This window comes from Octodon degus, unplaced genomic scaffold, assembly GCF_000260255.1.
Source record: "Octodon degus isolate 3935 unplaced genomic scaffold, OctDeg1.0 scaffold00296, whole genome shotgun sequence".
Lineage (NCBI taxonomy): Eukaryota > Metazoa > Chordata > Mammalia > Rodentia > Octodontidae > Octodon > Octodon degus.
This window is the reverse complement of record NW_004524872.1, coordinates 1,331,368-1,355,285: the sequence shown is the minus strand read 5'-3', so window position 1 is coordinate 1,355,285 and position 23,918 is coordinate 1,331,368. Positions and strand designations below refer to the sequence as shown.

General features: G+C 41.7%; 1 protein-coding gene across 1 annotated transcript in view; it reads left to right on the top strand.

The window, feature by feature from the left end:
* Positions 1 to 23,918, top strand: part of Vapb (VAMP associated protein B and C) — a 57,552-nt gene that overhangs the window by 27,933 nt on the left and 5,701 nt on the right. The window contains exons 2-6 of the mRNA XM_004647252.2: positions 1,426 to 1,578; positions 16,514 to 16,617; positions 19,873 to 19,953; positions 21,774 to 21,950; positions 23,871 to 23,913. Of these exons, the coding sequence (XP_004647309.1) occupies positions 1,426 to 1,578; positions 16,514 to 16,617; positions 19,873 to 19,953; positions 21,774 to 21,950; positions 23,871 to 23,913 (558 nt within the window). The remainder of the gene's footprint in view (positions 1 to 1,425; positions 1,579 to 16,513; positions 16,618 to 19,872; positions 19,954 to 21,773; positions 21,951 to 23,870; positions 23,914 to 23,918) is intronic.

The window sequence follows — 23,918 nt, the reverse complement described above, 5'->3', positions numbered from 1 at the left end:
AATACAGTATTTTTTTTTTTTTTCGTTCCTCGAATGCCTTCAGGGCACTTTTGGCCAGCGGGAGAGGTGTGAGGTTTGAACTCCAGCAACCTGAGGCTGACAGCTTTGTGGAAGCAGCCACTTAAAGGCCTGAGCTAGGGCCAGGCCCCCGCCCATATATATCTTGATTCTTTTTTTACCCCATTCCCCTCTCCTCCCTTCAATCTTTCTTTCTCTGGCTAAAGAGTTTTCAAAACACAGATTTAGAGATCTCTGTTGGTTCTTTTCAAATAGGATAGGTGAACCATTATGTTTTTCTTTGTGATAATAGGAGCATACATTCTTCCTATCTCAACTTCTGCTTCCTTATAAATACAAAAGTAGGAATCACAAAGATATAAATCACATGTTGAAAGTACATAAACATGTGAAGAACAGAAGGGGTTTTGTAGTTGATTAGATGGTTTTTGTAGTTCAATAAATGAAGACTGGCATTTGTAAGATCAGTGTGAATAGTCAGATCTCATTCTTGGTAGCCCCTCACTTGTGTGTACCTAGGTGAGTGTACTTTGTTGGCAAGCTTGGATGATATGGAAAGGCCTCCCAGCCGGTTAGTATTAGTTACCTCAGGGGACACAAGGAAGCTTATTAACTTTTTTTTTTTTTTTTTTAGGTACTGGGGATTGAACTCAGAATCTTGTGCTTGGCAGACAGACACTTAAGCTGCTGAGCTATCTAGCCAGCCCAACTTCTTTTTTATACATTATTTTTTGTTTGGTTTAAGAAGTATGTTTTACTTTTTTAACTAAAATTAATAAAATAGGAAATGAATAAATAATAATAATAATATCCTCAGGGCACAGAGCTTTGTTGTAATCATCCCAATAGCCTGAAATAGAATGTGATATTTTGAGCATGGGCTGTCCACATGGCTGTAGGACTTGTTGGTATAGTTCTAAGATGATAGATAGCAGCACTGTGTTGTTAGGGGTTTCTGTGTTTATTGACCATTTATACTCCAAATTCTTTCTGACATCTGCTGTTCTTGGCACATTGCACTTAAGAGTTATTTTGGACCATGTCTATTCCTTTATGCTTCCTGTTAGATTTTATCTTGCTATTGTTAGTTTGGGTAAGAACTGGCATTGAATTCAGGCCATCTAGTCGCAGATCCTTCCTATTGCTAACTAGTGTGAAAACCTGTCTTTCCAAGCCATCTCTAAAAGAGCAGTAAGGTCTTAGTGTGATGCTGTGTGTCAGGAGGTTTGCTGGGCACCTCATGAGCCTGTTGCTACTAGCACGTTGACCTCATCTCTCCCATCTGCCTACATGTTAGTGAGATAATTTGAGATCTTTCGTCTTCCCCTAGGCATATTCTAAATTCCCCCTGCCATACACATCATCAGCCTTTTGAGCTTTCCTGACAAGATCCTTCTCGCTCTGCAGGTCCTTTCACTGATGTTGTTACCACCAACCTGAAGCTTGGCAACCCAACTGATCGGAATGTGTGTTTTAAAGTGAAGACCACAGCACCACGTAGGTACTGTGTGCGGCCCAACAGTGGGATCATTGACGCTGGGGCCTCCATCAATGTATCTGGTAAGTATGAAAACTGGAGGTCAGAGAGCAGGGCCAAAAGACCCTGGAGACAGTGGGTCTTCTTAAAGCTTGCATTTTCAGTAGATCACCATAAGATGATAGGCTTTTCTCTGCCTCCCCCAGCCTTCTATCCTCATAAAAAAGCTGCGTGGTCCAGCAGGGGCACATAGCTATAATCTCAGCACTTGAGAGGCTGAGGCAGGGCAGTTGCCATCCTGGACTACATACCTAGTGAGTTCAGGTTCAGTCTGAATTATGTAGTGAGACTCTGTCTTTTTTTTCTTTTTTTTCCATTTTTAAAAGTATATTTGGTACAGGGACTTATCTCACTATGTAGCTCAGACGCCTAGTGATCCTCCTGTTTTCAGCTTCCCCAGGGCTAGGATTACTGACATGTGCCACCACACCTGGACTTGATCGCTGGGTTCAACACGCCCCCCAGGGGCCAGGGCCAGTGTGGCGTGTGGGACCCGGGATCGAACCCTGGTCCCTACGCTTGCCACAGCAAGAGCCATAGATTGCTGCTGAACGATCTTGCTGGCCCTGAGACCCTGTCTTAAAAAACAAAAAAACCCTTGGTCTCTGTCACTTGTTTTCTTTTAATTTATGCCTCTTTGTTTTGATGCTTGCAGCTTTTTGAGCCTCAAGAATGCAAAATTAAAGTGGTAACTTTAGACCTGACTTCAGAATAAATTTGGCTTTCACTCCCTTGAAATTAAATCTGCCCTTTGGCAATAAATTTTTAAAAAAAGCTAAACAAACTTAATTTTAGTTTGTGAGAGAAAGCTAAATAGAGTTATTTTCTTATTTAAGCTAAATGATTTCTGACATTAAGCTCGTGTCATTTCCAGTGATTGGTAACTACACTTTACTGATTGTGAGACATTATGGAAGATGAGGGCAGAGCAGATAAAGTACAGGCACGGGTGGAAGTGTTGTTGAAGGCTGTCCGAAGGCTCCCCCCTTCTGTCTGAGAGTGCACATATTTTTCAAAGTCCAACTTTTGAAAATAGGCTGGTGAAGTATCCAAATTGAGAGTTGGGTTTCAGAATTAAGGAAAGGTTATGTAAATGATGGGCTGGAGTTTAAATGTATTTTAAAAATGGAATAAACTTGTAGTTCATTAGAACTTCTAGAGCCAAGAAGGAACCACAGGGAATTGTGTACTTATCCTTTAAATATTAGGTGATTCAATGTCACAGAGGCTTCTGCATCGTTAGAAGCTCCTACTCATTTGAAGTGAGTACCTATCTGGCTTTTTCCATCATGATTTTGATTGCAATGTATTTGGCCATTCATTTGACACCTAAGAGAAAATGATTCACTTCTTTCGAAAGCTATAAGGTGTTTCATTATCTGATCATTTCTGCAAACTTCTACTCCCTGAGCCCCTGGTGTCTCTCATTATGGCACACCATGCCAGCTCTCCCGTGGATGCTCCCTTCACTCGTAAGACCTGCTCTAGATTCTTGAAGCAGGTTCTTGTCCTTGGGCAGTTGAGAGGGTGGAAACCAGAATTGATTGCAGGTTCCTTTGTGCTGGACCTGCACACATTCTGTGTCAGATGTCATACTGTCATCTGCCCCATGCAGGCTGCATTGTTACCTCCAGCTTACCAGCGAGGAGACTTGGTGGTTGCAGGGTTACAAAGCTGACAAGTGGCAAAGCTGAAGCGTGGCACATTCTTTCTGGCTTTAAGGTCCATGCCCTGTGCACTGCAGTGTGCTGCAAGACCGGGCAGTCCCCAGAGTTGGCATTTCTGGATCCATCTGGCTTACGTTTTTCTGTTCTAATCATGGAAGCTGAAATGTTTTTATTTTCTTTTACCTCTTCCCCCTCCCCTCAATTTTCTTGTTCATACCAGATTTGAGCAAGGTGTCAGTAGATAAAAATGAACAGTATTCAAAGTAAATATGAAAAAGCAGTATGGTTTTCTGAACAAAATAATCTCAGAGTTGTATAGGCGTGCCTTTTGGTGTTAAATATAAATATGGGTTCGTCTTTTCAGAAAGAGCATCTCTTTATCAGAGAGATTTTTTAAAAAAAGTAATCACTACTTCTAAGCATTTATTTTGACTTATAATTAACTACTGAAGAAAGGCTAAGATTTTGTGATTCTGGTCTTCCCTTTTCAGATGAGAAAGCCAGCATAGAAAAATGTGACTGGTGAGTGGCAAAGCTGGTGTGTGGAGCCAAGAGTGTTGCTCCTGATCCAGCTCTTGCTCTTTCTGTGATCCTGCCTTGTCTCAGTAGAGTTAGGGGATGACCACATTTACAAGGGGCTCTGAAATGTAAATGTATTCGGTGATAAAATAATTGAATACAGAAATGTCCATGTATCTGTAGGCCTTCCCCCAGATGAGACACAGTTACATTTACACATGAAGAAAGATTCCTTTGTTTTTATTTGGTATTTATCTTAATGTTTGAGGGGGACCTGGGTGAAGCTAGTTGTCAGCGTGTTTCCAGCCCAGCCCTCCCAGCGTGGGAAAGGAGGCTAGCCCCATGGGCTTCATTCACTCTAATGAGCCAAGGGGGCAGCTACATCACTTACTAGATATGTATACCCTAGGATAAAAAATACCATCCTTGTCCAAAGCTTCTCTTGAAGTACAGCCGCATGATGACACAGTAGTGAGTCAGAGTTCAGAGGCTCCTTTAGAGAGGTGTCCCCAGGAGTGCATTTCTAAGGGCCACCTTTCCCTTCTCCCCAGGAGCACACACAGCAAACTGTGGCTTTACACACACTGCTCAAAGTTCACTGAACTTGAGGCCAGGAATCTAGAGCAGGAAGCTCAGCTCTTCTTCTTACCCAGTTGCTGATTTTCGTCTGACGTGTTAACCTCTGTAGGTTCTACTTTTCTCATTGTAGAATGGGGGAAATAGCATTCATCTCAAACAGTATCTACTGGTATTACATTACTGAAAATGTGCATGAGTGGGATTGTGTTATTTTACCAGTTTTTTAAAAATTGGCTAGGTTTTGTTGAACATGGATAACATATTTGAATTACCTTTTTAGGAACAAGTTAATCATGTGCATTTTATTAATTGATGAATCTTTTTGAAGACAGTATTTTTTCGTAGCATAGGTATCTTTTATATTTTTTTTATTTAATAAAGATCTTTTATTGTCTCATTAAAATATCAGATTAGCTTTACAATCCAGAAGCTTGTTTCTGCGGCTGGATTAACTCTTGGGTCTTACTCATTTGGCTGCTGAACTGTTCCCTTTTCAGAAACATAGATACCATCCAAAAATTTTCTGATATCCTTGTTTTTGACTGTTGTGGCTTGCTGAATCAAAGCAGCTGAATTTGAAACAAGCTCAATGTCATTTCCTTCAAGGATTAGTTCATCTTTCTGGGCTTGAGATACCGAGCAAGCAACACCTGCCCTCATACGAACTCGGCGAATGTATTTTTCACCCAAGAAATTCTGAATTTCAACGAGAGACCCATTCTCCTGAATAACGACGTTGATGGGGAAGTGAGCATACACAGACCTCATCTTGTAACGGAAGCCCAGTGTAACCCCCTTGATCATGTTCTGTACATGGCTACAGATCGTGCGGACAGTTGCCAACTCCTTTCTGTTTCCCCACCATTTGTCAACTCGGAGCCTCTTCTTTTTCTTCCCAAGGAGACTGAGTTCCACATTGATGTGGTTGAAGTCCCTCCAGAGGGTTCCTCTGGGGCCCTTCACAATAACTGTGCGTCCTTTCAGAGTGATGTCGACATTTTCTGGAATGTCGACTGTCTGATTGCTAAGAATGGTCTTCATTCTTGCGGGAGATGCGGCCAGGTATCTTTTATATAATGAGAAGTTATAAGTAAATTTTCAAATATAATTTATAAAAATGTAGCCATCAGATTGATTTAAAATACTATTGGTATCTCCCTGTTTACCACACAGAATGTTACAACATGCTTGAAAAGGACATGACTAGTGTATTTCTTCCCCTTCAGAAAATCCTTGGGATGTGGTAGCTACTAAGGCAGGTTACAATTTTTTCTTTTGAAGGAAAATTGATGGGAGGGAAGATAGGAAAGAAAAAAGAAAAGGATGATGATGATGATACCTGCCCATGGAGACGGAGGTTTTTAAAGTATGCAGATCTGTTTGGATTGTGGAAGGCAGATTCATACTTTATAAAACTCTTCTCACCTTTCCAATTAACCTGATACTCAAGAGACCTTACATTATGCTTCAGAAGTTCAGGCTCTGACCTGTCCTGCTATTTTCATCAGATCATGATAAATCACTTACTTCCTGGGTGCCTTTAAAAAAACAAAAACAAAAACACCCCTCCCTTTTGTAAACTCAGGTAGTAAAGCAAGAGCTAGAGAGAGACATAGTGTAAGGTTTTTGTAACAGTGGAGTAGAATGTGTGTGGATGGACCCTTTGCCTCATGGTTTGGAGTCCATTTGGTAACTCCCTGTACAACCTGTGCTTGTAGGAGGCTGCACAGTAGGTGAGGAGCCAGGTGCTCTCTGTAGTTATTGGCCCAGAGTGCTATAGTTTTGGCTTTTGCTCCTCAATACACATCACGCATTAGAGCTGGCTTTGAATTATTCAGATCTGGACCTCAGAAGAATAGGCACACTTAAATGGAGATTGTAGCAAGGAGATTGGATTTTCCCCCCGGAGCTCTTATGTGCAAGGAAAATAAAACTTTTTGAATTAATGAATTGTTTGAGGCAGTGGGAGGTCTCTAGCTTTATAAAATTTTTTCTAGCTTTACAAAATTAAGTATATTTTTGAACTGTATGGTAGGAGAACATTTTTAAGGTATTTTCTGAAAATGTCTTTGTGGTAAGCTCTTGGTGGTTTTGGCATTTCTTTTTAATGCTGCAGTTTAATAATGAGGGAGTTTTCCATTAATATTCTAAACCACGTTCACTGGCAGATACAGCAGGTGAGGTGGTAAAATTATGGGCCCATCAAAAATACTTACGCTTCCTGTAATACGATATTAAGTTTAATATTTTTATAACCTTCACTGAATTCTAATTTTACTACAGTAGCAAGCGCACTTCCATTTGCAGTTCAATTATGCACTTTGGTTGCTAGTATACCAGGCAAATTAGAAATGCAAAATGTCTGTGGGAGGGGCTTTGGAAAGAGTCATTAAAGACACCAATGTTTAGGTACAGATGCACTTACTGGGTACCCTGGGAATTGAAAATGGATTAAAGACAAACACACACATATCTCCCAATGTCAGGACCTGTATTTTAGATTAGAATTCAGAGAATTAAGGAACAGTATTTATTCCTGATGGATAGCCCTCTGCAGCATTATGTTCAATCATATTTAAAGCACAAAGTTCTTCCAGTAAAATCTTGAGGATAGAGAATGGACATCAGCAACTCTTCTTGGATGGAGACATTGGTCAATTAGTGTAATTGGGCAGTGTAGCAATTGATAATTAATCCTTTTAGTTTTGCTGACTCGGTATAATGTAGCTCTTTGGTGGCCCTGGACCAGCCAGCCTTGGGTGGCTTGGTCCCAGAGTGGTAGTGCACTGCACTGGAAGAGCAGCTGGGTGTGTGTCCATCAGGTGCTGGTTACGAAGCTGGATGGGGAGTTTGGGCTTCTAACGATATTCTTCATTGATACTGTGCTTTGGAAGAGTCTGCTAAGCCCAACCTTCTTACAAATGGTTTTCATGAGCCATGATGAGATAAGGATAACTCAGATTTGTACTTAAAAAGATGTCTTTAATCTTTTTCACCAAATTAGATTTTAAAAACTATAATTATCAATACAAATTTAGGTTAATTGTGCCTTCAAAGATTTTGGAAGTTTACTATGGTAGTTTTCTTAAAAGCAGACCCAGTTTTCATTTTTTGTGAATATAACATAATTCTTCATCCTTTTAAAGATCATTATTAGGAGGACTGGTCAGACACACGTAGCAGACCTTGCTTAGCTGCAAGTGCCTTCAGCTCTCAGCATGCCCAAGAAGCGCAAAGGCAGCAGAGCTGCCAAGCAGCCGGGAGGGGTGTGCTCTGAGGCGCCCCCCCCCGGTGCTTGTGCCCCACACTGCAGCTTTGAGTCTTGTCCTGTTCACTCTTACTTAGGTCATTGCTCCACCTGTTCCAGTTTCCACCTCATCACAGGGGAAGGGAAAGAAAGGGCTGCTAGGGGCCGCATTCAAAGAGCAGTTTTTGACAGTACACAGTACAGGTGAAGGAGCGTTGCCCAGGACTACCCGAGACAGAAAACAGGGGAGGGAGGCATCAGATGTAAAATGGCAGCTGGAGTTGCGAAGGCCTCAGGTCACACTTTTCTCCCTGCTGGAGCTGGTCAGTCCCCAGAGGTGTGGTTACGAGGCTTACTAAGGTAGTGTCCAACAGTGGTGCACAGCCACAGCTAGAAAGAGCCTGTGTTGAATTCCATTATTTAATTATGGGAGGTAAGGATGATGGAAAATATTTATATTAGGGAATATAATATATGGCTGGACATGGAAATGCACACCACTAATCCTAGCCCTTGGGAGGCCAAGACCGGAGGATTGCTGTGAGTCAAAGGCAAGCCTGGGCTATGTAGCGAGACCCTGTCTTGCAAAACTAGATACAGGATAAAAAAAGAGAAAGGTAATATAAAAAAGATAAGTGAGCCTTGGTATTTGACCAATGCCTGTGTACAACATACCTCATCTTCTTTTGATCCTAGAGAAAGAGTTTTAGAACATTTGTACTTCTGCACACATAAAAGTAACTAGACTGTGAGGAACTTATCATCTGAGACATAATACACAAAGTGAAAAATCTTACAGAAAACAACAGAAATAACTCTGTTAATTTATGTGGAAATAATTAAAATTATTTACCTGTGAGACTTTAGTTTTATTCATGGATCCCTCAGTAGGCAAGGGCCTAGAAACATAAGTCGTGATTTCCACCTATTGAGAATCCTGAAGGAAATATATTTTCTTATGATAAGGGTTCAGTCTTAACAAAACCCCAGGCTTCTTTGTTTTGGACTAGAATTGTATCACCTCACTTTAGTAGCCCTGATGGTCTTTATCTGCTCAGGAAAACCTCTAGTTTACATTTATGTTTGTCACTGATTAGTTTCAAAAGTGAATTCATTGTGAATTCACAGATGCAGTTTGGTGTGGATTAACAGTCACTGCAGGTTGTATGAGATGGGAGAACCAGCAAGGTGAGAGGAGATGGGGGATGAGAAGACAGTTGCTGGGAGTAGGCCCTGTGCAAGAGAGAGTGGCTCTGGAAAGGACAAGAGGGAAGCCAGCTGGGGGTGGGGGGGGAGTGCTCTTCCTTTAGGCCATCCCAGAGGAAGTACAGTCCAAGAATGTTTTGAATGTAGGAAGAGAGAAAGGTACACCCACCAACCCTTGAACACCCTGCCATGAGTTGTCATACTCCCAATGACCTTCTAGCTGGGTAAGGCAGGCATGTAGGCAGGAGCCTAGCACTCTGAAGAGAGTCTCCCATGAGTTAAGTTCCCACAGCAAGACTTAGCCTATGAGAAGTTGCTGCTGGGTTGTGACTTTAGGAGACAGGCCAGCTTAGGCTTCCAGGTGCTGTACCTGGGAATCCACTGGACATTCACCTTTCTGCCCTACCCCAGCTCTGGGAGTGGGGCAAGTGCTTGGTTTTAGCAAGTCCCCAGGTGGTGGTTTGGATGGGCTGCCACGGAGACACCCATTCTCACAGGGCTGTGGCAGTGGAAGATGGTACTTTGGATGTGGGTCTGGTGGGGCGTGTCAACAGTAATATATTGTAAAGGATGCCAAGATGGGGATGATTGGAAGGATAGAAGAATATCACTGCTGTAGGGTTCTCGGGACTTGATGCATAGCTGTTGGATTAGAAGGGAGGCTTGTCATTGGGAAATCTGAGGATGACCAGATCGTGAAGAGATGAACTGATTTCACTCTGCTTAGTTCATACTAGTTTCTGTGTGTTTGTTTCTAGTACATAATGAATACATTCAACATAGGAACATACATACTGTATCTTACCCCTTTTTGGAAAATAGTTTTTTTGTGGGGGTTTTGATCTAAGGTGTTAATGGGGCATGAGTAATGTTGGGGGAAGCTAAATTTCTGGTTTGTAGGGGTTATGAAGAGTAATTTGGATGTGAAGGAAATTGTGGGAATGTTAGAAATGCTAGAAATGGGAGAAATCCTAAAGTGGGTGCCCAAGCTAATTGTGGGAATGTAAAATGTGGAAAGGTACTTTTCTAACATAAAAGTCTGAGATTTAAAAATGTAGTGTGCTGTGATGCTTGTTAGACTTTTATTCTTTTGCTCTGTTACCATTATGATACAGATGAAAATGATCTGTGACTTGCTTGAATTCTTGGAAGCAGCTTTTGTGCTACATTTAATCAAGTCGTCATTTCTCTAAAGAAGTATGTTTTAAGTAGCATATATTCAGATTTCTTCTCTTTTGAAGAAAGTCTAATCTTATTGATCTAGTGTTTCCTGACCCTGAAGGCCCTTTCTTAACAGGGTCTCACTTTCACAATCTGTAATACAGCAGACATTATATCCCAGAGTGTTAGTGTGGATGAGAAGTGACCGGTCTCCAGGCTGTCTCCTGGTAACAGGCTTCTTTTAATGTACTATCAGCAGATACATTTTAAAAGTAGGATAGATGGTTCAGTTAAGAGGGTTTTATCATCAGTGTCTCTGGTATTCAAGTGAAATAAATTAAGTTAATGGGAAGCTCTTTTATAGCCTGCTATGGAAAAAAAAAGTACATAATTTCTGTCACAGCTTGCATGTATGGAGCTGAAAGAACAAACGATTAACAACACTTATTCTGTCATGTTCTCATATAGTTTAGCTAATAGGGTATATCAAATCTAATTTGACATGAGATGTTAATAGCTACCAAATACAAACTTTGAATTAGGGATACTGTTATGCAAGGTGTGGCCAAGGTGTATGGTGGGTCTGTGGAGTGTTGAATGTTTTGGGTAGTCATCTGACTTTGCTCTGGCTTGCTGATTTGGGATCCCACTAGCAAAGGGGAGTCGAAAGACAGCAGATACTTTATGTACTTGTTGCCACAAGGAAGGTTGAGGACCTCCCTTCATCTGGAGCTTCCTGCTGTCTCACTCTAGCAAACTGGTACTCATCCCAAAAGGAAAAGGTTCTGCTTGACAAACCTCCCCAGGGTACTTGAGCCCCATGTTTATATCTCAGTGTATACTTGTGCCTTAGAAGGGCAGTTGGACTTGCTGCGTTGGGCCCTTTCCAGAGCTCCCTGTGGGTTATTGGCCACTACCTGTCCCTCCAGCTGACACTCTTTTTCCTGCCTGCTCCATAAGTGCTTCTTTGAGCTCTATGCTGTGGGGACAGTTAGGTAGGATACTGTAGGCCTGGAGCTGTGCTGGTGACATCTACAAGGTAAAGTGACAGTCTTGGAGGGCACCTAGACTAGAGGAGAACAGGCCTGGTCTCTACATAAGAGGTGTCTATGTACTTAGAGTGCCACCTCAGGCCCAGCACATCCCACTCTCAAGCTTAGTTAGTGTCAAGCTCCTTTCTCTTACACTGCATCTTCTCCCAGAGGTCTACTGTAGAGAGCCATCAGTACATTAATGTGAATTACTCAACTGGATCATCTTCATCCTAAAGGGGCCTGTGAGGCAGCCTGGTATAGAATAACAGTGTTCAGATTTTTTTTTTTAGTCTCAGAAACTTCTTACATTCTTAGAAGTAAAACGCCCAAAGAGCTTTTTAGTTTGCCCAATATTTTTATATTAATATCTGTTATCTTAGAGATTAAATTGAAAAAGTGAAGAATTACTCCTTTAAGAATAATAATACATCAGTTACATGTTAGCAGCAACATAGTTAATGAAAAGTAACTATTTAAACAATTGAGAAGACTAGCATTGACATTTTTATACAAGTTTCTTTGATGTTTTAATAGCAGACCAGCTGGGTTTTCATATCTACTTTTATATTCATTCTGGTAACTGATGTGTTGTTTTGATAAATGTGTTACTACAGATAGATAATTGGAAAAGAGAAAGTCTGCTTAATAACCTCAGATAATTCCAGACATTCTGCTTTGACATGATGGCAGATCTTGACAAGCAGTACTTTCACATTTAATGTTATTTTTTGTAGTACGGGGTATGAAGTCCAGGCCCTTGCACATCTAGACCATGCTGTACCATAGAGCTACATCCCCAGCTCCTTCCCTTTATTTATTTTTTTTTCAAAGTTTTATTGATAAACAGCAATGAGACAGTTTCAAATGAAATCGGAAGTACAGTTTCAACAAATAATACACTGCATATATTCTTCTTAGTGGTTAATTGCTGTACAAGCTCCTTCCCTTTAAAAAAGTATGATCTCATTACATTTTTCCCCCAGAGGGTAGTTTTTCTTCAGTCCTGAAGGACTTAGCTCCTTAATGGGTTTTAGAGGCTGTGGGGCAGTATCAGTAGGGCTTAACTGGGGCAGGAGCATTGGTTTCTTCAGGGCTCATGAGACTGGCTATTGACTAAATTGTCAACCACTGGGTTGGGCACAACTCATGTAGCATTATAGCTTCACGGTAGCTTGTGAAGCACATAAGAACAAAGACACATAACTGCAGAAATGTTCTTATCGCTGGGGACCTTTACTATGTCCAGAAGGGTGACTTTCTTAATGGCTTTATCTTTATCATTGGCACAGTTTGCAGCTTTCTTTCTCATTGTTGGACATCTAGTGAACGTGGCTGCAGCCCTTTTGGGTGTGATGATTATTCCTTCATTTATCATCTTGGAAGTGGGGACCCAAGAGAAACAAGTGGCACTTTCCTAAAGGTTATTGGTATAATGTGGAATCCTGAGCCACATATGTGAAGTTTTTGCATTTTGTTTCACTGAAATACATTGTTCTCACTTGCACTTTGAATTGATTTTGTAATATTGCCATGGATCATTTGTAAACTATTGATTAGTTAGGTTGTATAGATCTTTCAAATGTTGACATAGTTCATATAATACTTCAAAAAAACCACATTTGGGCCAGTGAGATAGCTCAGCAGATTAAGTGCTTGCTTAGGCAAGCACAGGGACTGGAGTTGGATCCTCAGCACCACACGCTGTGCCAGCCCCATCCACGGGCACACTGAGCCAGCCACGAAGACCAGGCGTGGTGGCACATTCCTGTAATCCCAGCACTGGGGAGGCTGAAAACAGGAGGATCACTACAAGTGTAAACTGTGTAGTGAGACCCTATGCCAAATACATTTTTTTAAAAAAAGTTTTTTTAAAAGAACTATTCCTCCTGATCTCATTGGGAAAATATTTATTTTTATTTTTTTGTGATGCTGGGGTTCAAACTCGAGACCTCATGTATACTTGGCAAGCACTCTACATTGACCTGCATTTCCAGCCAGAAGAGTCTTTAAGGACTTGGAAGACTGTGAAGCACTTGGTGACATATACAAGTTTTGCACAATTACAATTTTTGCTAGAAAGCCTGGATTTTAATGTTGGTGGCAAGCACCACAGATTTTTTTCTTTGAAGTGACAAGCTTATTTCATTTTCAAGAGAGTGTGTGCCACATACCAGAGTCTGAGTAACCAGAGTTTGTCAGTTGTTTATTCAAGTGAGGGTTTTCCATGGGAGACAGCTGCCTGATGCTTCTCAGCACAACATTCAGATTCAGGGGGTAACAAAGTGTTATTTCATTGTAAAGAGTAGTAAAAAGATGTGTTGTAAAGGTCTGCATTTAGTAAAACTATTATTTCTCTTCAGCAAAGATATTCTTTTTTTTTTCTTTTTTTTTTAAATTTTTTATTTATTTGTGTGTGTGTGTGTGTGTGTGTGTGTGTGTGTGGCCAGCTCAGCCCACCAGGGGGCGGGGCTGGCTGGCATGTGGTGCTGGAGGATTGAACCGTGGTCCCTGTGCTTTGCTAAGCTTGTTTGTTCAAAGTAGGTGCTTTAGACCACTGAGCCATCTCACCAGCCCAGCAAAGATATTCTTGAGTGAAACTTGCTTTAAAGAAAATTGTATGGTGGTACATAGTAGTGACATGAAATACCATTTGCTCCCACGGCCTTAATCTTTGCTAACATACCACTGTTGTGTTTGCACCGTCAGTGTCAGTATCAGCAGAGCAGTAAAGGCATGTAAGACCTGGGTATTAATTTGAACATGGTTTGGACCTGACCTGGCCAGACCTCCAGTCTTCAGATAGCAGTGAGAACCTGCGTTACACGAGTCTGATTATGGAGTCAGAGCCACGTTTGGAACCCTGGCTCTGTTACGTAGTATTGTGGCCATTAGGCTGCTCACTTTGCTTCCCAGGTTTTGTCTTTTCATTCAGAAAATAGAGACGTGAGTTTGTTTGTTTGTTTGTTTCTTATTTATTTATTTATTTATTTATTTTTTGAGACATGAGTTTCTTTGATGGATTATTGTGAGGACTGAATGGAAGGACCAAAGAGCCAGTGCCTTCGTTAATAGCTCGAACCTAGCAGGTGCTAGGAAAAGTTATTTTCCTTCCTTTCCTTCTTGGGGCATGATGAAGGTATTGGTTTGAGAATAGTGGATGATGATGGAGAGATAACTAGGAAGAGTTGGCCTTTCACTGTGGAGCATGCCTGGGACTCTGGCGATTTTGGGGCAGAGTACACTTAGCTATTCTTAGTCGTATTGCCCTTAAAAGGGGGAGAAGAACAAAAAGGGGGCCACACAACTTCCTGAGCCAACTGTTGCAGTCCATGTCAGGACTCTTTCCCACACTGAAGATCGCACGTTTTTCTGCCGAAGCTGAAATCCTCAAATCCTTTACTTTTAAAAGTGAATTTTATTCCAGCAGTAATGTGAAGATTGTGTTCAAATTCTGAAAACGGTTGATAATCACTGTTTAAGAAAGTTTATAGTGCACGTGGACTATTAGGGTTGCTTAGTGTATAGTGTGTATTTCCATTGGGGATGGGAAAAAAAATGTGGTGGAAATTGCACTTTGAGAAGAGTGAGTCTTAACCGGCCAATCTAGTCCTTTGTCCCAGAGGTTAAAAGTCAGGCCCATGTGTGTGTGTTGATATTCTGGGTCCATCTATAGGAAAGCTTTCCTGAGCTTGGTGATCCCAGATGAAGGTTCATTGCCCTCTGGTTCCATCACCACTAGCAAGCCCTCTTCTTTTGGAGCAACTTTGCCTTTACACCTGCGAAAATAAGATTCCAAGCAGAGGCCCCTTATGTTTTGTTGTGACCTTTTGTTTCCTCTGTTGGTGGTCATACTATTCAGATTTTGTGTACCTAGAAGAAACATTCTTGTTTCACTACATAAACTTGATGTCATGCATTAGCCCTAAGTTAGTAGAAGGGTTGCTTTCAAACATTTGTTGAATTTTGTCCTCAAGAAGTCTTTTAATGGGGCCTCTTGTAGCTCTGAGCACTCCGGTGCATCGTGGCAGCGGTGCTGCCTGGTAACTAGGTACATCCAGGCATTTCAAGCCAGACGCCTTGTCCGGCTTTTGTGGACTTTCTGTGTCTCCAAGGTGGAAGAATTCCTGCCTCCAAGATGGATGGAAGAAAATGGATATTTCTGTTTCCATGGGATGCATGGTTCCATAAGTTCTGCCATTGAGCCTTGGTGCACAACATAAGTCCAGATCATGTTAGAGTGAAAGGCTGCTTGGTCACAAGGTTTTGACACCTTTCCTATTTCACTGCTTCCTAACCTTGTTACCTGGAGCAAGCTCCTTTACTTTGTGGAGTCCCAGACTCTTTATGCATAGCCTGTGCTAAAGATTTGGTGTTTCCCTTTACCTGCTTCAGAGATGGTTGGTTGTGAGGCTTTGGAGGAAGCACCTGGAAAACGCTACAATAGGATTTCACGTCAGAACACTGGTGGGCATCCGGTAGGAAAGGTTAAGAAACCTGTGCTGGTGGGAAGGCCTGACAGTGTCAGAGGGTGGTACACCTTTGGTTGTTCGTGGTGACCGGGAGCATGAGCTTTCCACACAGACTGGGTTTGAGCTTGTGCTCCTCCGTGGGGTCACCTTAGGCATATGTTTAAGTTCTTTGTGCTTTAGCTTATTAATCTGAAAAATAGGCTTCAGATTAACACTTCACACCCCAATCCACCCAACCATGCACACAATCGTACCAAACTTTTAAGAATTAAGCAAGGAAATAATAGACCTAAAGAACAAGTCAGGTGTGGCAGCACACACCTGTAATCTGGGCATTGAGAGAAGCTGAGACAAGAAGATTGCAAGTTCAAGACCACCTGGGCAAAGTTAGTGAGACCCTATTTCAAAACAAAAAACAGGGAATGTTACTCCAGGAGCCCCCTCAGTGCAGTGGAAGCAACTCATCAACAGGATCTTAAGAGTCTTCTAGCATCTTAGGAAGAAAAGAGTGTAGTGTATAAGTTGATAATTTTTTTTTTTCCTGCTCTGTGAATGTTCTGTTTGAGTCCATTCTCTAGTATTCTGTTCTATTGGCACAGTTGTATTTCAAGCATTACCTTGATTAGCTGTGTGGGAAATGGGATGCAGGAAAGCCAAAACAGTTCTTTAAATGTCTTGTGTTACTCTGTTTTAGCTCCGGAAAAGATCAAAGTTATGTGTTCTTGAGCAAAACAGGCATGTGGTATTTCTATCTGATTTACCTATTCTGCATAGCAGATGTTTATGGTTTGGTTGCAGGCACTCGAGACCAGGGAACTAGAACCAGGAAAGCCGAGCCCTCAGCCCTTCTCCCTCCTCTGCCATTACCTGCTTTCTCACCTTGGGCAATGCCCCCTATGTTTTTGGACCTTAGGTTGGTGACCTTCAAAGTGGAAATGTTATCATCTCTTCTTGCTTCCTTCACAAGGCATGTGGGTGGGGTGCTTTACCTCACAGCATAAGTATTAGTGACTAGCATGACAAGTGGCACTGATAACCAAGCTCTGACCCTCCTAATGAAATATTTTCTTTCTCAGTGATGTTACAGCCTTTCGATTATGATCCCAATGAGAAAAGTAAACACAAGTTTATGGTTCAGTCTATGTTTGCTCCAACTGACACTTCTGATATGGAAGCAGTAGTAAGTACTGAATGCTTGTTATTTTTTTCAGTAATAGTAACAAAAAACAGGTACAGAATTGTGGGTGCATGCATTTCAAAATTGTTTACAGGGGAATGGTTTTTCAGGTTTATATTCTATGATTTTTATAAACTTTGATGAATAATTTTAACATTTTGTAAAGTTTTCTAGAATACTTTTTTTTTTTTTCTGATTTGTATAAATTCAGTTTGCTTTAGCAGTTTCTCACCCTGATGGATTGTATCTTGAGTGATTGAGGACTGTTCCCTTTCTTCCTCCCTCCTGTTTCCCAGAAAAAGAGAGCTTGTCGTTGAATATAAGAATATTTCTTGCCTTGTGAGCTGCTCTCCCAAACCCAGAAGGATGAGAGCCCTTTGCAGCTTGCACTTCCTTTATCCCTCCTAAGATTGGTTCTGCTAAGTGTGGTTCTTCTGCTGTATTATTTGTGGTGCTGAGGTCCTTGTCTGTGGTAGCGCGGTGCTCTCTCTACCACTGAACTACAGCTCCACACCAATTCTTTTTTAATTTTTTAACCCTAATCCCTTCCCTGCACAAATATAGGTCTGACTATTCTCTAATTTAGTAAAATTAGGTTGGCTTCATTTTTAGAAATCAAATAGGAAATATTATTGATGTTTCTGGTAAAGAAAGGGATTATAATGGAAATTCTCCCCAAAGCAAGCTTTTGAAAGAACACAAACATTGTGGTGCTGTGTGAATGATGGTCTGCAACCTTGCAAAACAATGGCAGCATCAGAGGCATGGTGCCTGGTCCTCCCAGTACAGGAAAAGAAGGCAGGTTTGACTCTTCCCACCTTCTCCATGTCCAGCCCAGAGAGAGACCCAGATCGTACAAGAGACGCCTGGAGATTTGGGTTAGCGTTACACTGTGCTGTTGTTTTCATCTTTCCAAATTTTATTTTAAGGGCGGTCTCCTGTAGAGTACATCTTCCTGCACTAGTGTCTCCGCTGAGCTTTTTCTCTTAGTCTTAGAAAAGCATAACTGACCATCTTACTGAGGTTTACTGTGAGGACAGAAAATGAAGAGCAAGGCAGGTGTTTTGAAGTTGAGAGAGATCAGTGACAACTGGTTGATCTTTTCCTAAGAACACTAAGCCATCCATTCCTTTCCCCAACTTCTGGAACATGGGTCACCTGATGTTAATTTATATGATCAAATAAGCATAGGTACAAAATAGGTAATATACAAGAATGTTTTCTGGCTTACAGTGCAAGACATACTGAAAAGTGCAAGTGCTGGGTCATCTTGATTTTGAAGCTGAGTTTTGCCTTCTGCCAACATGGTGGCCTTGAGCAGGTTTCAAAGACTCTCTTGAGGTTTTGGTTGCCTGTATAATAAAGATAGAAGTTCAGCTCACATGGCTGTGAGGATTAATGTGGTGTTTGTAAATTCCTGACCCAGTGTCTCCTCTATTTGTTTATGAGTGTCATTTGAGGGTCATTTCACTTTCTACTGTGATTATCTTTATAATAAAAATTCTTTTTGTACAAAATATATTGTAGAAAAATTGGGAAGTATACAATTGAACAAAAGCTAAAACTAATAGTGACCTATAATTTTTTCATCCTAGACCTAATCAGTATTAATGAGAGCCTTGTGCTTGTACTTGACATACATTTTTTCTTTTTCCTTTGGCATACATAGTGCAGTAACCACTCACCTTAACCTGGGTTTGCCATTTGTTAGCATTTTGCCACACTTGCTTCCTATCATACACTTTCTTTTCTGCAGAGCCATTTACATGCAAGCTGCAGAACTCACATGTCACCCTGAGTACTTCAGAATAAGAACAGCCTCTTACAGAGCCATGCTGCTGTTAGCATAATCAAGACAATGAGCTTTAATTCAGTATTATTATCTAATAGAAAAATCCATGGTGGATACTTTGCAGTTTCTCAAAAAATGGCCTTTAGTTGTTCTTATTCTAGTAGAGGGCCCCTTCCCTTTTTGTTTTTCACAACTTTGAAGTTTTTGGAGTATAAGCTAGTTTACTTGTAGAAAATCTAATGCTCTGGTTTTGTTTGATTGCTTCCTCATGATTAAATCCAAATTAAATGTTTTTAGCTAGAATATACTCTAGTTGACATGGCTGTATCATATCAGAAGGTATTTCATGCTCAAGGTTGTCCCTTTGGTAGTGATGTCATTTGATCACTTATCTTGGTGGTCTCTAACAGATTGTTCAGTGACAAAATGTAAGAAATAATAAATAATTGTGACTGATCTGATACCTTGAGACCATGTAAATACTCTGTTCACTCGCAGTCTGTCATGGGGTGGCATCAGCATCTAGTGATGACCCTTGGCTGATCCTTTTTGATATACACAATGTGCACGTCGTATCCACTGGAGCATATGCACAGAGGAATGAATTTCAGTGTAGTTTGTAGTTTCCTTAATAATCTGCAGCCCTTCTCTGTGTAATTGAATGTGCTTCATTGTCATTTGAGTGGCAGCATGCTATTCCATTGAATGGCTCTGCCTTAATTTGTGTGGCGGTCCTCAATGTCAGACACATAGTTTGATTCTTGGTTTTGGTATATTGTTGCTCTGGCTCCCTCCTCTTGCATGGTTTTAGGGAGGTTGTGGAGGGGGTGGACTCCTTTGTCTGTATTGTAACCTGTTGTGCTGGCCAGTAGTTCTCAGAATATCCTGAAGTCCTCTCCTGCACTGCTGAAAGGAGAGGCTGGAAGGAGTGGGTGTGGGCTCTTCAGGCATAGGTCAGCCAGGACAGGCAGAGTGGTAGGGAATGGCTGGCTAGTTGATATATATGCTCCTTTGGTAGTTGGCAAGACAGTTCTAAAACCACTCCCAGGTGGTGCCTTCTTAAGACTTTCTCAGAAGGATGTGCCCTCAGAGGAAATTCCATTTTCTGAAGGAGAGCCAGTTACCTCTGGTATCTGGGCATGATGTGAAAGGTCCCACCTGCTCCCGTGGCCCTCACTGTTTGTGTGCTTCCCACAGACCAATGATGCGAGGAAAATGGGGAGACTGGGAGAAGTCAGGCAGCAGGGCTTTGGGTAATGTGGAGTGTGATAAATATTCAGGAAAGCTCTTATATTTAATCATATCATGTTAAAAATATTGAAATCTCAGCAGACTTAAGTTCTTTATTTGATATACATCAGGGCCTTCTCATTAAGAGTATTTTTCTGAAATTGTCAGTTATAGTTGGAAAATTATTCTTCCAGCAGCTTTATAATATCCTGATTATTAAATTTAAATTGTTTTAGTGGAAGGAGGCAAAACCGGAAGACCTTATGGATTCAAAACTTAGATGTGTGTTTGAATTGCCAGCAGAAAATGATAAACCAGTAAGTATGTTTATCGTTAACAGTAATTGAATGTTGCAAGCTGATGCTTATTTGCATACCATCTCCTGCAAAACCAAGATGTAAGTTGGCAAATTATTTTCCTTCCTCTAATGTGTGAAGAAAAAAATTAGCTGAAGTCAACAAGTAAGTGGGCCTTTATGAAATCAGCCTTTGGAAGTGTTGTAGAAAGATGACTAATTGAAAGTTCTCCTGTTGAAAAGTACAGCCTGTTGGCTGCTTTGATGTTAGCAATAGCAAAGTGTTGCTTTGGCTTGACGGAGTTATAGGTTAGGCTGGGCAAGACCTAACTGGGGACTCATTTGCCTTTGTGTACTGGACAGGTGGTAAGCTCTTGGGTCCATGTCCTGTCTGCTCTTTCCCTCAGCACCACCTCTCCCTTCTCCCTTCTCCCTCTTCCTCACCTACCTCTTCAGTCAGCAACAACTTTTAGTTGCGGTCTCACACAGCTCAGACTTAGCCTCCCTTGTGTGGCATTACAGGAGTGTGCCACCACGCTTAGTTCTAGATGAGGATTTGTAAACCTCAACCCTAGCAAACAGTTTGGGCTGACTCCCTGTTTGTGCTGTGGGCCACCCGTGCACTGCAGGGTGCAGAGCAGTATACTTGCCCCCTGTAGCACCAGTAGCACCCCCAGTGTAACAACCTGAAATGCCTGTGGACTGACTGCATGTGTGCTGCTGGGCAAGGAGTACCTTTCTCCTAGCAGTCAGTTCTCTTTCTGTGTGAAACCAGGGGTGAGCTGACCTTTGCCTTTTTTTGACCAATTGCAGAGATGAACTATATTTGAAAAGCTCATGGACCTCTTCAATTTAGTCAGAAAGATTAAAATTATATTTAAAATTCAAGGAATTTAAAAGTCCATGAAGAATCTGAAACTGTCCGGGCCATAAGTAGATGGAGGTGGGCAGTGGAAATGCTCTCAGGCATTCTAGTAACTCTGTCATGATGATCTCCAGTAATGCCGTGGATTTGTGTCAGAACTGTAGTGTTTTCTTCTTCTAATTGACTACTGTTGTTACCTTATTTCTTTGAATGGGCAGTAGTGTCTCCCGGTCCTCCCATTGTGTATTTTACCAAGGGAAAGTCAGTTGAAAGTGAAAGAACTGAATGTCAGTCTCAGCTCTGTGATAGGTGGACTTGATAGCTTTAGGCCTTTTCTTCTGGGGCTTCTCTCTGGGAAGTAAAAGAGCCACGATGTCAAATTTTTCATTTGTTCCCCAGCTTCCTCACACAGCAAACGTCACATATTTTTTCCCCAACACCTGAGCATTGCCATGTTCTGTGTCACAGCATAGCCTCTGCTGGGGACTGGGAAGTGTGTGTGGCCTCCCAATCTGAAACACAGCAGTGCGGAGATCTTGCTTCACTTTCATCCCTGCTCTCTAGTTCTAAGTTGGTGAGATAAATCACCCTATTAGTGCTCTCCCTAGCCTCCCACACCCTCCCAGCCAGATCTTCGTGGTGACAATAATTTGTGGCTGATAATTCGCCTGAGCTTGCATAGTTACAGTATGCTAATTTTTACATGGCAGGAATTTGATAGTGTAATATGCGTCACCCTTTTTCTTTGAAGTATTAGTCTCAGGCCAACTTCATTATTTGCCCTTATTCATGACTTCTAGGGCCCAGCTACTTTATTTGGATTAGTAGATAAAGAGACCCACTTTTAAAATAAATGTGACATTTTACCATATGGTTGAAATGTTACTATGTATGGTGTTTACTGAGAAATACTTTGCAGTAAAGATTCTTTTTTTACATAGTTGATGATATTTGGGCTTTCATTTACTTCTGAACAGCATGATGTAGAAATAAATAAAATTATATCTACAACTGCGTCAAAGACAGAAACACCATCAGTGTCTAAATCTCTGACTTCCTCCCTGGATGATACCGAAGTTAAGAAGGTGATGGAAGAATGTAAGAGGCTGCAAGCCGAAGTCCAGAGACTTCGGGAGGAGAACAAACAGTTCAAGGTAACAGTCGTTTATTTTCCCATGTACAAAAAAATGACCATTTTCCTTTCCTGGGGAGAAATTGCTTTCATCAGAACCTTTTTCATCTCAAAAGTGTTCTTGAATCCCCCCAAATTATGAACCATTGTTGCTTGGGCAAAAAAATTTCACAAATTCTATAACTTTTGTCCTTTTAAAAACAAGGGGGAAAAAACCCAAAAAACTGCAGCACTTGCACCTCCATTAGTGTACTTTGAAAAAGTAGCAGTGGTTATTTTGAACATTCATTTTCAAACCCCACTCTGTCTTCTTTACATGGATGGATAGTGCTCTGTTCTTACATTGGTGTAATTCTGAATATTGAAGCTTTAGTAGGCCTGAGCAGCAGTGATCTTGCAGCTGCTCACAGTCATGGGACTGGAAAGACTGAGCTGGCCTGGTAAAGGGAAGTATAATGGACGAAGGAGAAGCTGGGGTCTCTAGTATGGGAGGAGGAGCTGGCACAGTGGGTCAGATGGCAGTGGGTGAGGGCAGCAGGTGATACTTAGAGAGCTTGGAGACCTGTGGTGGTGTAGAAACTGTGGTTCTCAAGTTTAAACTAGCCCTCAGACTGTACCAGTCACAGCCAAATATAGAGTGAGGACTTAGGACATGGTCCCACTGTGCTCTGCAAATAAGCAACTGAATCCTGAGAGAGGAAGGAGTTGTTGGAGGCTACTGAGCAGATAACCCGAAGCCACCCTTTTCTTCTCCTGTCCTGCTCAGTACTGCTAGCTCCCACTTCAGAATATTAGTCTAAGAAGGGTCCTCCTGGGTTCCACACCATTTATGGGAAAAAGCTGTTCAGGGGTTCAGCCAGGTTCTTTGCATTCTCAGCCATGTCCAGCCCCATGGACAGGGCTACAGGGAGAGAGACAGAAATGATTAAAGTCCAAATGAAAATGATCCTACAGGGAGGGCAGGTGACGGGGAAGGTCCACCCTTTGGCTTATCACCTCTGAACTTCCATAGTACGTGAGTATTCCATAAATCTGCAAGAAACAAAGGAAAGAACAGTAAGCGCCCCTGGTATGTGAGATTCAGGATTGAGCAGATGGAGTAGTTAGCAAGCGGTCTGGCTGCAGAGGGGAGTCTGGGAAGGTCAGAAAGACCTTCATACTGGCCCTGTTTGGGGATGTGGGCGTAGTCCAGAGTTGGGAAGTGACCTTAAAAGTCTTCAGAGTAATTTACAAGGTATTCAGGTACAAGGCAACTGGGCAACAGAGTGGAAGCAAAGGAAGAAAGAAGTTTCTGCCTCTTAGCCATCTGTGTGGTTGCGGGGCAAGATGTGTTTAGGTATGTTTATGTAAAAGAAAAAGAAGTGGTACTCCTGTAATGAGATGCATGCATGAAGTGGAAAATATTTGAAATGAGTACATGAAGGTCAGTGTCATTTGATCCAGCAGTCTGCATGTAATTTCTCAAGTACCAATTACATATAAAGCTCTGCATTTGGAAGCTTTAGGTCGCCCATTTTGTAGTTTCTTGTGATTTGCTCTTGTGTGTTTTAGGAAATACCTATGATTTTAAAACTTAGTGATGGTTTGATTGGCTTAGCCTGTTCATTTGAGTCAGGAGGACAGAAGATTGGGGTTGGATACAGGAAGAGAGGTGCAGGCCAGAAAAGTAGATATGGCTGAGATTGCAAAGAATCTGGTTGAACCTCTAAACAGTTTTTTCCCATAAGTGGTGGGGAACCCAGGAGGACCATTCATAAGTATTCTGAAGTGGTAGCTAGCAGTACTGAGTAGGACAGCTGAAAGAAAAGAGGGGCCTCAGGTTATCTTCTCAGTAGCCTCCCACGGCTCCTTCCTCTCTCAGGACTCAGTTGCTTATTTGCGGAGTGCAGTGGAACCATGTCATCTTATGCCTGATTGCTGACATATCCATTTGCTTCCATAGGAAGAAGATGGACTTCGGATGAGGAAGACGGTGCAGAGCCACAGCCCC